At 35.7% G+C, this 14028-nt stretch overlaps 2 protein-coding genes across 2 annotated transcripts; both read right to left on the bottom strand.

Moving 5' to 3' along the window:
- Nucleotides 1–18: 18 nt before the first annotated feature.
- LOC110709765 (protein EXORDIUM-like 1) lies at nt 19–1530 on the bottom strand. The gene has a single exon (XM_021888005.1). The coding sequence runs from the start codon at nt 1095–1097 to the stop codon at nt 144–146; it is 954 nt and encodes a 317-aa protein (XP_021743697.1). The 5' UTR covers nt 1098–1530; the 3' UTR covers nt 19–143.
- Nucleotides 1531–4260: 2730 nt separating this feature from the next.
- Nucleotides 4261–5506, bottom strand: LOC110709657 (protein EXORDIUM-like). The gene has a single exon (XM_021887872.1). It carries the CDS (start codon nt 5400–5402, stop codon nt 4437–4439), a length of 966 nt encoding a protein of 321 aa, XP_021743564.1. The 5' UTR covers nt 5403–5506; the 3' UTR covers nt 4261–4436.
- Nucleotides 5507–14028: the final 8522 nt, after the last annotated feature.

The raw sequence follows: 14028 nt of genomic DNA, 5'->3' as shown, positions 1-14028 counted from the left end.
AGAATGATATACGATTGATTAAGAATATCAAAGAATACTTCATTACACAAAATGAATAATGAGATTGAATAAAATAATGTAGGCCTAAGGAGTACTACTTAACTCTATACGTACATAACATTTGATGTCCCATTAAATTAAATTTAAACCAAAGTAGAACACGAAGATGTAGATGGGTCAAATAGCGCGGGAAGCAAATACTTCCTCCCATTCAGACCATTGGCATTATAACTTGCCCCATTTGTTGGATCCACTAACAAATCCCCGGCATAACCCGGGTACGCCCCTTTACCATAAACCCCGGGGCAAGCGGATGCGGCTTCAAGCGGAGCCTCTTTCGGACCTTGGTAGTACCCATTTCCAAACGGGTTAGTCACAGTCGCAGCCAACAAGCTAGCCAAGTTCATAACCATCCCATCAAGGCCCACATCATTGTTGGGCGCAACCAATGGTGGGCTTTGTGGGCCGTAAATGGGCTGATGAAAAGGCCAAGCACAATGACCCGGACACTGAGTCTCCGAGTTTCCAACCCAAATGTAAGTAAACTTCTCATTCTTCCCTCCTCTTAAATGAGCAACATTTGAGGAAAACCCGTGGGTCCCACATCTGCTCCTACAAAACCCATCAACTGCCACGTCATCAGAAGTCAACACAACGTTGACTGCGTAACTTTGACCACCGCGTGATGCCAGCTGGAGGATCTGACGGCTGGTAAGTGACTTCCCCAAAGAGTATCGCTGATCGGATATATGCGCACCCATGGTAAGAGAGAGTGAGGAAGAAGAATGATGACGTAAGAGGTTGTAGTATTTGTGGGTCCCTTTCCACCACGTGGCGACGGATGGTTGGGCGGTTTTGGAGGAAGAGGAAGATGATAAGGAGGTAATGAAATCTGTAATAATGGCTCTTTGAGTAGGGGTAAATTTGCCGTACCATATAAGATTAACAGAGATTTTTCCGCTTAGGAGAGGGCCATTGTGGTATTGGAATAACATCTCGTTTTGAGTTGAGTGAGTCAAGTCAGTGGGTTGACTCGCTGCTAGAATGTGGCTGACCAAGTAGAACAAAACTACTAGCAATAAGTAGAGTTTAGCCATGTTTAATTTTAATTTAGAAGCAATTGTTAATGGATCAACTCAATCAAAAACTTAAGCTAACGGTTGAAACTTAGGATCGATTTATATACTCTATCAATAATTGCGTAGCTAAGGGTGTGGGTGTTTGGGAATGTGAAATGAAGAATGTAGTAAATTTAGGTGGAAGAGTGAGTGATGAGTAAAAGAAAGGAAGATGGGGTTTATATAGGGGTGTAATATTTTGAGGGAGTAATAAAGGAGGTAGCATGGAATATGGTAGTGACGCCTTTGGTGATGAATGTAATAGTAGTTGGTCACAGTTGGAAAAAATGCGTTTTTGAATTGAATAGCGTAGTAAAGAGAAGATACAGCGGCGGAACAACTAAGGGAGGTAAGTAGAGGACAAATGAAATGCGGCAGATAACGGACCCTGAGATGGGAACAATTTCTGGAGTCGACATCAATTTTTTGATGGCTTTTAAAGTTTTAAGTTTTACATAATCTCTCCATTTTTTAGGTTAATGGAAATGATATTACCATAATTTATTACTTCCTTCGTCCCTTAATTTTTGCCCCACTGCAAAAATATGAGTCAAACTTTTAAAACTTTGACCATGAATATTCGTTGATCTATAAGTGATAATATATTCACATGGAATCTTGTTAGAATTCTCTTATTGTATAGTTTATTAATATTAAATTTTTATATTTTTTTACCCGTATAGAAATGGAGATATATGCGTTTGAATATGTATCTTGAAGACCGTAAAAAAGTCAAATGGGGCAAAAAAATAAAGGACATGGGGAGTAGAACGCTAATATTTTCAATCATATACTGTAGTGTGTACTTTGTATATTTTGCTTGTTCATATTCCCCATTTTTTCTTCCTAGCTAAGGAAGTAAGGAGTACTATTTTACTTGTAGTATTTAAAATTTAAAGATATGGGCCAAAAATTAAATATTGCAATAATTTAAGGACAAGGATACAAGAATGACTTGGCAAGATTGCCAACATTCCAAAATCCAAATAGATCCTTGCTAAAAAAAATTTAAAGAATAAAAGCATTCCAAACAATTGATTAGCCGTTGCATGTCTTGATGTCTATAATAATGTGGAGAATCTTAAGGAAGAAGGAGCGTTAGGGAATAGTAATACTTTCGGTGGATGCATGAACATAATGGCCACAAAACGGGATGAATGTTGGAGCTTATTAATAACTCTAGATGTCACTACCTAATCTAACCACATGACCAAATTGACCATTGTATTATCCAAGCTCATCTTAATTTCTTGAGGTATTCCTATGTGTATTACATTTCAATAAAAAATAAAACTAAAGACAATAACTCATCTGCTCATGTAATAGTGGTAAACTATGTTGCACGGAAACGGATACGGACACGGACATGGACACGATACGGACACGGGAAAACGGCAATCCTGAAATAGGGGACACGGGTACGGCGTATATCAAGACATATAATATATCCAAAAAACGAGAATTTGACAACCTGTTCAATAAAACACTAAAAATTTAGCCTCAAAACACACAAATTTGTTTAAACAAAGTAAAACACACATTTTCAGCAAATCAAACCTTTCCAGTTCAACTCAAACAACACAATCAAATTACACAGTGCACATGTACAATACTAGAAGACATTCTTGCAAATTGTTGTTCTTCAATCCAAATCCCAAACATCTCATATCAAATCAAATTAAACAAGTGGCAACATAAACTGAGTTATACTAATTAAAATTTTCAAGCAAAATCGCGATACAAACTGATTTATACAAACTGATTGAGTAGTTACTTTTTTTTTTTTTTTGAATAGCCAATTTAAGCAAAATCGTGAAGGAATGAAATCAAATTAAAAGTTTAAAACGAGAATGAGAGATTGAGAGGATTACCTGAGAAGGCTGAGAGCACCGGCGGCCGACGAGCGAGAGTGGACGCCTGGACGGTGGCGACGAGCGACGAGTGACGGCGAGTCGGCGAAGGAATAGAGTATTAAAGGGGGTTTCGTGATGACTGAGGAATAGAGACTTGCGACGAGCGACGAGCGACGGTGGGCGGTGGCCGACAGTGACGACGGTCAGGCAATGTTCAGTCGGCGGCGATTTGGGTTGAGCCGTTGAGGTGTGTTTGAGAGTGACGAGAGATAGAGAAGATTGAAAGGAAAGCAGTAGGGTTTGAGACAATGAAACTTTGAGGGAGTTGGGCTGGAATAGAAATGGCGTGTCCAAGTTAAAACGGGCCGTGTCAAAGGGAGATACGGTCCGTGTCCATGGAGTATTTTTTTTTAAAAAAAAATTGGGACACGGATTTTGGAGTGTCGGACACGTATCGTAGCGTGTCCCACTCGTGTCGGTGTCGGACACGCGTGTCGACTCGGACACGGCTGCTGGATGGCGTGTTCGTGCTTCACAGGTGGTAAATTCTTACTCATGTATAGGAGGTTAATTTATGTATATTTGGTTTTCATGTCTTTGTAAGGAATTGATTGATTATTATATCCATGATATTGAAATTTGAAATATACATTACTAAAGAAGTGTTTTAGTTATACCTAATACTACTAATACGAGAAGTAGTAAGTAATACTCCGTAAGTCCATAGTATATAGAAATTAATAGTATAATATATGAATTACTTTCTTCCGAAGTATCATTAGCATAAGCATTAACATAAGCTTAAAATTATATACATTAGCCTATTATACAAATTGGAATGAAGGAAAATTCATAACTTTACACCAGTTATTGAGTTATTGCCCTTATTGGTGAACATTTCTATTTCGATGTATAACTTTCTGCGTTTAAACACACATTATACATGTAAGTATGTAACGTGTGATATGTGTCATATGTGCGATCTTTAACAAAATTCAAATGACCTTTATGTTACCCATTGAATGATTATATATATCCGTTCATTTCACCTCCACTTGGAAATTTTACAGCTTACAAAAACACAATTTTTTTACCTTTTTTAAAAAAATCATGACTTGATTAATTCAAGGTGGTCATACTTTATCAATTATTATAAATTCCAAACTCCAAAGTAAAGCTGGCAAACCAGTGGCATTTTTACCGACTTCTCAGTACTCACAATTAATTAAGTACCAACAACAACTAAAAAAATACCAGTACTAAATAATTCAGGACAAAATAAAACAGACAAATTTCTTTTGTGTAACAGCAAATTAAACCATTTGCTAATAAAATATTATTAATAAAATCGCAAATGCGAAACAAATTAAACAAAATGAATCAATGAATTAGTAATTCTACTACCTCACTACTCTCAATATTACATTTGTCTTTTTCTTTTTTTCTACCTTAAATTTTTTTTTTCCTACACCAAAGTAGAGCAAGTGGAAGTAGAAGGATCATACAAAGCAGGCAACAAATACTTCCTTCCATTAACCCCATTTGCATTATAACTCGCACCACTTGTTTTATCCATTAGTAAATTACCAGCATACCCCGGGTAAGCTCCTTTTCCGTAAACCCCAGGACAAGCTGATGCCACTTCAAGTGGAGCTTCTTTTGGGCCTTGGTAAAACCCGTTTCCAAACGGGTTAGTCACCGTTGCAGCCATCAATGAGGCCAGGTTAATTATCATCCCATCTAGGCCCACATCGTTGTTGGGCGCAATTAATGGGCTACTTTGTGGGCCGTAAATGGGCTGGTGGAATGGCCAAGCGCAGTGACCCGGGCATTGGGCCTCCGAGTTTCCAACCCAGATGTAAGCAAACTTGCTGTGTTTTCGGCCCATTTTGGAACTGGCTGAGCCGTGGGTCCCGCATCTGCTTGAGCAGAACCCGGCGACTGCCACGTCGGATGAAGTCAACACTACGTTGACTGCGTTGGATTGCGCGCCTTTTGAAGCGAGTTCGGTTAGGTGTTTGTTGGTGAGGGATTTACCAAGTGAGTAGGATTCGTCGTTGATTTGTTTTCCTAAAGTGAGGGAAAGTGAAGAGGTTTTTTTGTTTGCGAGGTGGTAATATTTGCCAATAGAGTTCCACCACGTGGCAACGGATGGGTTGTTGCTGGTTTTATGGTTTTTGGTGGAAGATAGGGAAGTAATGAAATCGGATACAATGGCCTTTTGAGAAGGGGTGAATTTTCCGTACCAGATTAGGTTGACGGAGATTTTGCCCGAGAGGAGTGGGCCGCGGTGGTATTGGAGGAGCATCGTGTTTGAGGGGTCATCAACTATTGGTTGTTGCTCGTGGAGGGTGTTTCTTGCGGCGGAAATGATGTGGAGGAGTGAGAAAATGACCAGGATTGGAAGGAATTTTTGAGTAGTTGAGGCCATTTTTTTTAAATTTATGGACTTGTTTAAAAGTTTGGTTTTTGTTTTTAAAGTGTTTGAAAATGGGAAGTGAGGAGTGGGATGAGTGAAATGAGAAAGGAGTGAGGGGGGTTTATATAGGTCGATTTTGGATGAGATAAAAGAAAGGAGGTCAGAAAAAGACACAAATAAAAGGAGGGTTTAATAAATTAAAAGCGTTGGAGTATGGGAAAGGACGAAATTACATAAGGTTACAGCTTCATAGATACGCGTCGTGGGTCCCCATGGCTGTATTGGCTGGCAACGGAAATCTCCATGCTGCCCTTGGAAAAGGGGAAGTGTGTACAACAAGAGAGTGTGAGAGAATTTTTAAATTTAAATGGTAAAGTATGTATTGCCAACAAACAAAAAAAGAGAAGTAATAAAGTTATGGTGGAAATTTTGGAAAATGTGAAATTTGTAGATAATATAAAATTTAGGTTATACTCGTTTACTTTCTTGTGTTCTTCAAATTGCAATGCTGTGAGCTGTGACTTTCAAACCATTTCCATCGCTAAGTTTAGAAAACTCTCTCTTCTAAAAAAATTCCTTCAAGTCTCAACATTGGAGATGGTTTTATATGATCTTGTGGATAAATTCTACTTTTATAGTTTTATTATGAAATACTCTGTATTATTGTGAATATACTTTAAATATAACTGATTAGGTGAAATTAATCTTATTTGATTTATATATATATTTTTTTACTATACTTTAATTGTACCATTTAGATTTTTACACTATTTATTTAATTTTCTTTGACCATCTTTTATAATTAATACGTAAGGAATTAAATATTAATAATAGTCATATGGAATTCAGTTAGCTAGATTTGTCTCGATATCATCAAATTTTATCTTATTAGAATTTCCAAACTTATTTAAATTTATTTACGGAAAACAAAGTAAGTTTAAAAAAGTTGAATAAAATTGAGCTAAACTTAAAATGGAAGACCACAGTTAATAAAGTCACGTTGTAGGAATAACAATTGAGTTCACAAAAAATGCAAAATTCAATGTAAACCGATAACAAAAAGAAAGGGTAGAATATGTTTCCAAAAAAAAAAAAAAAAGGGTAGTAAAGGAAAAGAAAAAAAGAGACGTTGAGAAAGAAAGAGAGAAAAGAGAGTGTGGTAATAGACAGGCTGTCAAGGGAAGGTAACCGTAAGTAAATGGAGTTAATATGGGGAAGAGTGAGAAGTCCAACTGGCAAATACCAAGCAAAGAAAGAAAAAAGCCTAAGCCTTGCTGGCTTGACTTTGAATAGGATAATGACGTGTATGGGTTTCAAGTATCCGATGGATGATATGGATTATTGGTGGGTCCCACTTTTCACAATACATGTCAAGAAGCGCCTCACATACTCCCACCTCACCTGGCCCTTCACCGGCCTTCACCTTCACGGCAATTTTGTGAGCTTGAGGAGTACGTTACACTTTGTGTTCTTTTGCTCCTTATCATACTAGTTGACCATCATCCATGCATTTCAGGAGTTTTGGATTTTTCATTTTATTTTACTACTACTTTTAGAATTATTTCTCCTCACTATATTATTTATTTTTTATTTCATGGCAGTCAGATGGGCAAAGGATGTTGATTGTATAAAAATAATACGGATTATTCATCTGTCTCATAATATAGTGTCTATTTCATTTTATGCAATCTCATACTCTCTCCGTCCTATAATACTTGCACAGTTTTCATTTTCGCCCGTCCTACAATACTTGACACGTTACTAAAAATGAAATGAGACTACTAATAAAAAATATTTTTCCACATTTTCTCTTTCCTCACCTACACTACTCCCACCCCACTTTGTTGTTTTCTTACAATATAAAAATATAAAAGAGAATCTTTTATATGATAAACAAATATTTTAAATGGACCCATTTGTAATTTTCTTAAATTACGTGTCAACCCCAATGTCCCAAGTATTATGGGACGGAGGGAGTATTAATTAGCTTGGTCTAGTGGGAAAGTTTGCATTGCACAACCAAGAGGTTGGGGGATCAAACTGCACTACTAGAGGGCACTTTGGGTGAGGATTCCCTTACCCTTCCCCCCCCCCCCCCCTAAAAATGCCTAGTCCGCTAACCCGGGCTGAGAGGATATGTGAGAGATTCCGGCACGGTAGGGCCCTTCTCCTTACCAATTCATAAAAAAAAAAAAAAAAAACCATATTAACTAGTTATGTTATGTACAAACGATACATATAATGAAATTTTGTGGTTAAATTAAAGTTTTTAAAATTTGACCATGAAAATAAAAATAAACACTATCTTATAAGACGAAGAGAGTAAATCTATAAGTTACTCATCCGTTTCTTAAAGATTATTCCATATCTCATTTGTGTGTTATTCAAAAAATTACTCCACTTTCAGTTGATTAGCATGAGATCCATTACCCCTCATCATTAGTTTTTCTATTAAATACATGATGAAAAACTGATATTCATTTAATATACATCTAGGTGTAACAATGAAACAATCTTTAAAGGACGTAAGGATTAAAATGTTGTTTACAATAAATTTTTATTTCCACTTGTCTACTATGAGTAGTATGAGTTTTGAAAGGAGTAATCATGTTTGAAAAGAAAATATGAATTAGGATAATCACAGTTTTTGGACACCTTGTAGAGATGTAAGCTTGCCTAGCATACTTGTTCATCAATTGCATTGATCTTCCTCTTAATACCCTTAGAGCATGTTTGGTTAGTGTATATTTTGGGTTGGAAACGGATTCAGTTAAATCAATATCGTTACCGAATGTTTGTTAAAAGGTGTTGTAACAATTACCTTTACTTAAGGGTAAAGGATTCCACCCATTTGTATTGTTACCTCTCTAAAAAGGTAACAAATATCCTTACCCTCCTCATTAAATACAAAGTAATTCCTTTCTATAGCTAAACCAAATAAATAAAAAGACAATAGTTAAATAATTCATTATTTCTCTCCTCTTATTTATTTCATTTATATTCATTTCCATTGTTCTAACCAAACGTCCCTTAAAACAAAAGACCAGGCCATGAAACCATCTAGCTTACTTGTGGATACTTTAAATACTACTCTAATCAACTCCGTTTCTACCTGTAATAATTGTGAAGAATAGTGAACATGCCAACGCATCAAGAGGAGTATAACTAACAATTTACTAGTAAACTTTTTATATTACTCATACTCAAGTCTACAAACTAAGCAAACTTTAGACAATGAATCAGTGTTCAGTGATGACATTGAAACCCGTATTAGTGTCCACTTACATTGTCCTAATCCAATCACTATTCACTAGGCAACGATAATTAGCAACTTGTATTAAATTAAATATGTTAGCCACTAGTGTGGATGAAGGGTTTTAGCAATTTAGTACTACAAATAAGAATTTAAAGATAGATTATTAGCTAGATTGCAGTATTATATTTAATTAGTTACACAATATTCTCCTAGGGTACTTAAATATGGTCATCATAAGTTGCACGGAGAGATCACGCACTCTGCAAACCCAACTACTAAAATGTCATCGATTATATGAAGGGATCTCTTATTACTTGTATTAGTGTGCAGCTGGTCCTAGCAACTCATTAGCTGTACATTGTATTTGATTTGTATTATATATTCGATACAAGTATGATATTTGTGGCCCTAACAACTAATTATACTTATTAAGAATTGATTATATTTTTTCAAAGTAATTTATTAAATTTTGACATAATTGTGTGTTAGTTTGTGCTATTAATGTTCAATTAATTAATTAAAGTTTAGTATTTCTAATATTCCTCTCTAATATTTATGAAATTTTGACTTAATTATGTGTGATCGATTTGTAAGTACTCCATAAAAAATTTCAATTACCTAAGATGTTTTGTTTTTTTTTTGGGCAAAGCTTCAATTATCTAAGATGATGCTATTTAAAGTTACTTCATCTCATTTACTTACTCTACAAGTAGTTTCTCTTTTAGGATTTTTTGACAATAACCACCGACAACTGTTGAAGTTTTAGTAATAACCACCCATATTTTATTTTATTTTTATTTTTTTTGTTTGAAATTTACCACCTATATTTTTTCAAAACACTAAAATTTCCCACCACTTTGACCAACACCTCAAAGATGACGTCAGCCTTGCTATTTCCCTCCGTTTTCTTTCTTCTTCTCTCAATTCTCACTTCCCTCTTCTTCCACTTCCATCTAAATTAGGGCATAGCTTGAAATCAAATTGCTAGAAACAAAATTTAGGTTTTAATAATAATCTCTCTTGCTTCGCCACTCCAATGATTTCACAAAAAAAGGTATGTTTGCTTAACTGTTGGGTTTAGGTCCTTAATTTAATTTGGGGGTTTTCAATTAAATTAAGGGTTTAGGGTTTTCACTTTGAGAATTTAATTACCGGTTTCGGGTTTTTTATTTGAGAATTTAATTACTGGTTTAGGGTTTGGGATTAATTTGGGGGTTTTCAATTGAATTGAATTTAGGGTTTAGGGTTTTCAATTTAATTACAACTATACGAAAATTGATTAAACCCTATTTTTAATTGATTGATTTCAAAAACATAATCAAATTCCCAAATTGAATAAATCCTTATATCAATTGAAAAACCCCTAAATTAAGTCGTCTAAAACCTGAATTTTGCAAACATATCTTTTTTCGTAACTACATTAGAGATTCGAAGCAAGAATAATGAATTTTGAAACCCTAATTTTTTTATTTCAGCAATTCGATTTTAGTTTTGTGCAAAATTAAAGAGGAGATGAAGAAGAAAGACTGAATATCGAGAGAGGAAGGAAGGAAAAGGAGGGAAAATGAGGGAAAGACCGTTTGTGGGCCCCACCATGACGTCATCTTTCAAAGTGGTGGAAAGTTTTATCATTTTCATAAAATGTAGGTGGTAAATTTCAAAAAAAAAAAATGTTGGTGGTTAAATTATTACTAAAACACCAACAATTGTTGGTGATTATTGTAAAAAAAAAAAATCCTCTTTTTAATAAGAATGTGTTGGAATATGCCTTATATCGTTGTTTTGGAATAGTGAGTGATAGCTCGCTAGGTAGCTCAGAGTTGTACGTAGGCAAGGAAGATGCGACGAGGAGACAAGCTATAGCTCACACATCATCATGGCTTTATTGGGGAGTTAGTTATAGCTCATCATTATGGAGGCTTGCGGCAGGCTTGAGCTAGCTGCTGAGCTATAGCTCGGCAATCCGATACTTGTACATACACTATAAGAAAACAGTCGATTTCCGACGGACAAGTAATTCTGTCGGAAAAACTAGCATTTATGACGGATTTATATTTCGTAGGATATTTTTCGACTAATCCAGCAATTCCGTCCAAAATTTCCGACGAAATTTAAATCCATCGAAAAGTACCTATTTTCTGACGGATTTATGTTCTGTCGGAAATCCAATCGATTAAATTTGTCGGAAATTATTAAATTCCGACGGAATTAATATCCGTTAGAAAAAAGGTATTTTTCGACAGAATTTCCGTCGGAAACCATTAAATAAAATAAAAAAAACACATACCTAAACCCTAATCTTTCTTTCTTCACGCCTCACTTCTCTTTCATTCTTTTCTCTTCTCTCCTCTCTTCTTTCTTTCTCTTTCCTCCTTTCTCACCCTCCTCTCTTTTCTGTCCTTCTCTCTTTCTTTCTCCTGTCTTCTTTCTCACGCATCCCTTTCTTTCTCTTTCTCTTTCTCTTTCTCTTTGTTCTTTCTTTCTTTCTCACAAAGTTCGGTTTTGTGGTGGTGGAATTCGACCATGGACTAGGGTTTTAATTTTTAAAACAAACTAAAGGTTTTTCATGTCAAATTCGACCATGAAAACTCTAGATCTAGAATTTGACCTTTAAAATACAAATTCAAGCCAATTTCGGGGTTTTAGTGGAATTCAGGTAAGTTCTCTTTTTTCTTTCTTTTATTTTATTTTTTGAGATTTTTTTTAAAAAAATTATGGTGATGTGTAGTTGATTGCGGTGGTGGAGGGTGGTTTGGGTAAGGGTTAGGGTTAGGGTGGGAGTGGGCCAGTTGTTTCGGGTGGATCTAGTTTGGATGGGGGTTTTGGTGGGTGGGGATGGTGGTTTGGGTTGGGATGGGGGTCGTGGTGGGTGGGAATCTGGTTTGGGTTGGGGTTCTGGTGGCTGGTGAGGTGGGTTACGGGTTTTGGTGAGTGGTGAGGTGGGTTAGTGTGTTTACGGGTTAATTTGGTAAGGTGGCCAGGTTAGTGTGGTGGGTAGGGATCTCGTTTGTGTGTGTGTGTTTTTTTTTTTTGTTTTTTTTTTTTAAAGGTGGTTAGAGGTGGCTGTGTGGTGGGGTTCTGGTGGAGGTTTTGGGTGGTGTTTGGCGTCTGATGGGGTGGGTGTACGGGTTAGGGGGGATGGTAGGGGTGGTGTGTGGTTTTTTTTTTTTTTTTTTGTAGCATTTTTGACGGACTTTTTCGGGCCGAAGAAATCTCTTCCAATGCCTTAATTCCGTCGGAAAAGTGTTTCCGACGGAAATTCAGTCGGAAAAGGTCGTTTTTCAGACAAATACGTTTACGACGACTGTTTCTGACGGAAATTCGTTGGAAACACGTTTTTTGACGAAAACAGGGTGTTTTCGACGGAATAAGTCCATCAAAAACCGCCTATTTTATAGTAGTGATAGTACATAACTTATGGAATAGTTTTCTAATATGATTTTCTTCACATGACAAATATTTGTGATTTACTTAGCTAGTACTTTAAGGTTTCCTTACTTTATAAAAGGACCCTTTAGGTGTAGTGATTGATCTGTGCACCATGATTTTCTTCACATGAAAAATATTTAAGATTTACTTAGGGAGTACTTTAAGGTTTCCTTACTTTGTAAAAGGACCCTTTAGGTGTAGTGTTTGATTTGTGCACCTAGGTGCACCATGCGCATGGTGCACCCGGTAAAACAAAAAAAAGGCGGAAACAACATGCTAGTGTTTGAAAAAGAACATACCTGTGTTTGACAAAGAGCATGTTTGTGTTTGACAAAGAACATGGCATTACAAACAACATAAAGTCTTTACAAAAATAACATGATAATAATTTCATCAAATTAGCCATTGAAGAAGAAACCCTTTTGTTCATTCATTCTCACCATGGTTACTCAGGTGGTTGAGGCCAATTCTTCAACCCCACCTCTTTCTTCTTCTTCATCTTCTCTTGATCATGTTTAGAAAACTAAGACTTTAATTTGTGCTGTTAATCTTTTCTCTCGTGATCTTCTGATCTTCCTCCTAAAGTCTTCATCTCGGTTTCTTCTATCTACTGCGACGACGATGGTGATGTTGATGAGGCTGTTTCCCCTTCCGGTGATGTTCAATTGGGTAATTCTTCCCCTAAATCGAATAAAGTGAGGATTTTTTTGATTTACTGTTTTGGATTTTTAATGGGTTTTTTTTTAATTTTAATTTTGTGGTGAATTTGGGTTGTTTTTAATTTGTTGGGATTTTTTTTTATTTTTTTTTGTTTTGTTTTGTTTGTTTTTTCTTGCTGATTTGATTGTTTAGATGATTGTTCTTTTGATTTTTCTGGGTTTTCTTTGATGGGTTTTGTTTAATTTGTGATTTTGAGTTGAATTGTACATACATTAAAGAACATATTGTATAATGTAAAAAGCATATAGTTCAAACTCAAAGAACATAATGATCAAACTTAAAGAACATATTTTGCTCGTGTTCTTTATAAATGTCTATAATGTTCTTTTATCTCTTGTGTTCTTTAAAATATGCATAATGTTCTTTCCGGGTGCACATTATCGCTTGTGTTCTTTAAAATATGCATAATATTCTTTCCGAGGGCACCATGCGCATGGTGCACCCGGGTGTACCATAATAATTTCACTTTAGGTGATCAATTAGATCACACCTTTTTTGAGCCATTAAGATCTAAGACTACTTGTATATTCTCTCTTTCTTTCTCTATTACAGTGAAGCAGCTCTCGAATCTCTCACTTGTAGATGTAGATCTAATTTGACTGAAGTACGTAAATCCTTGTGTTTTTATTTACATCTTTATTGTTTTTCTCGTTCTTATTATTTCGTGGACTTTTTCAGCATTAATTAAACACAATAACACCTATATAACAGAATGCCCTAATAAAAAAATACTTCTACTTTTTCTTTTGACTTGAGTCCCACATTCACTGACCTATTTACCTATGCAAATGCTACTCATATGGGAAAAAACAAAAAAACAAAACAGATAGAGTACTGTGTATGAGCTATTGTTAATATGTTAAACGACCCAAACACTAAACAAGTAATTAATTAACCATACTCTACTCTTTAATTAAGATCCAGGCCAGATATGAAAGGGATTTGTTAAACAGTGCTTCATAAATAAGAGTTGACTTGTGCCACACTGCCACTACGCACTAAATTTGACTTACACGAATCTTCATTGGTTTACAGCTTACTATAGCTAGGAATAGGATGTAGCCCCTTAACAAGTCAACTTCACAATGCAACTCACTTTCATTTAAAACGTTCTTCAATTTTGCAAATTAATACCATGGAAATTAGACCTAAAGATATAGACTCCTACATACCATAAAAAGCATGGAAATGTAGTGAAGGCACAATCAATTTCATCTGAACAAAATTTTGCTA

This window comes from Chenopodium quinoa, unplaced genomic scaffold (assembly GCF_001683475.1).
Source record: "Chenopodium quinoa cultivar QQ74 unplaced genomic scaffold, ASM168347v1, whole genome shotgun sequence".
Taxonomy (NCBI): domain Eukaryota; kingdom Viridiplantae; phylum Streptophyta; class Magnoliopsida; order Caryophyllales; family Amaranthaceae; genus Chenopodium; species Chenopodium quinoa.
This window is presented reverse-complemented; position numbering and strand designations above follow the sequence as displayed.

Excerpts from the sequence above, each read along its gene's own strand:
- LOC110709765 (XM_021888005.1), bottom strand. The coding sequence starts at position 1,097 with ATGGCTAAACTCTACTTATTGCTAGTAGTTTTGTTCTACTTGGTCAGC.
- LOC110709657 (XM_021887872.1), bottom strand. The coding sequence starts at position 5,402 with ATGGCCTCAACTACTCAAAAATTCCTTCCAATCCTGGTCATTTTCTCA.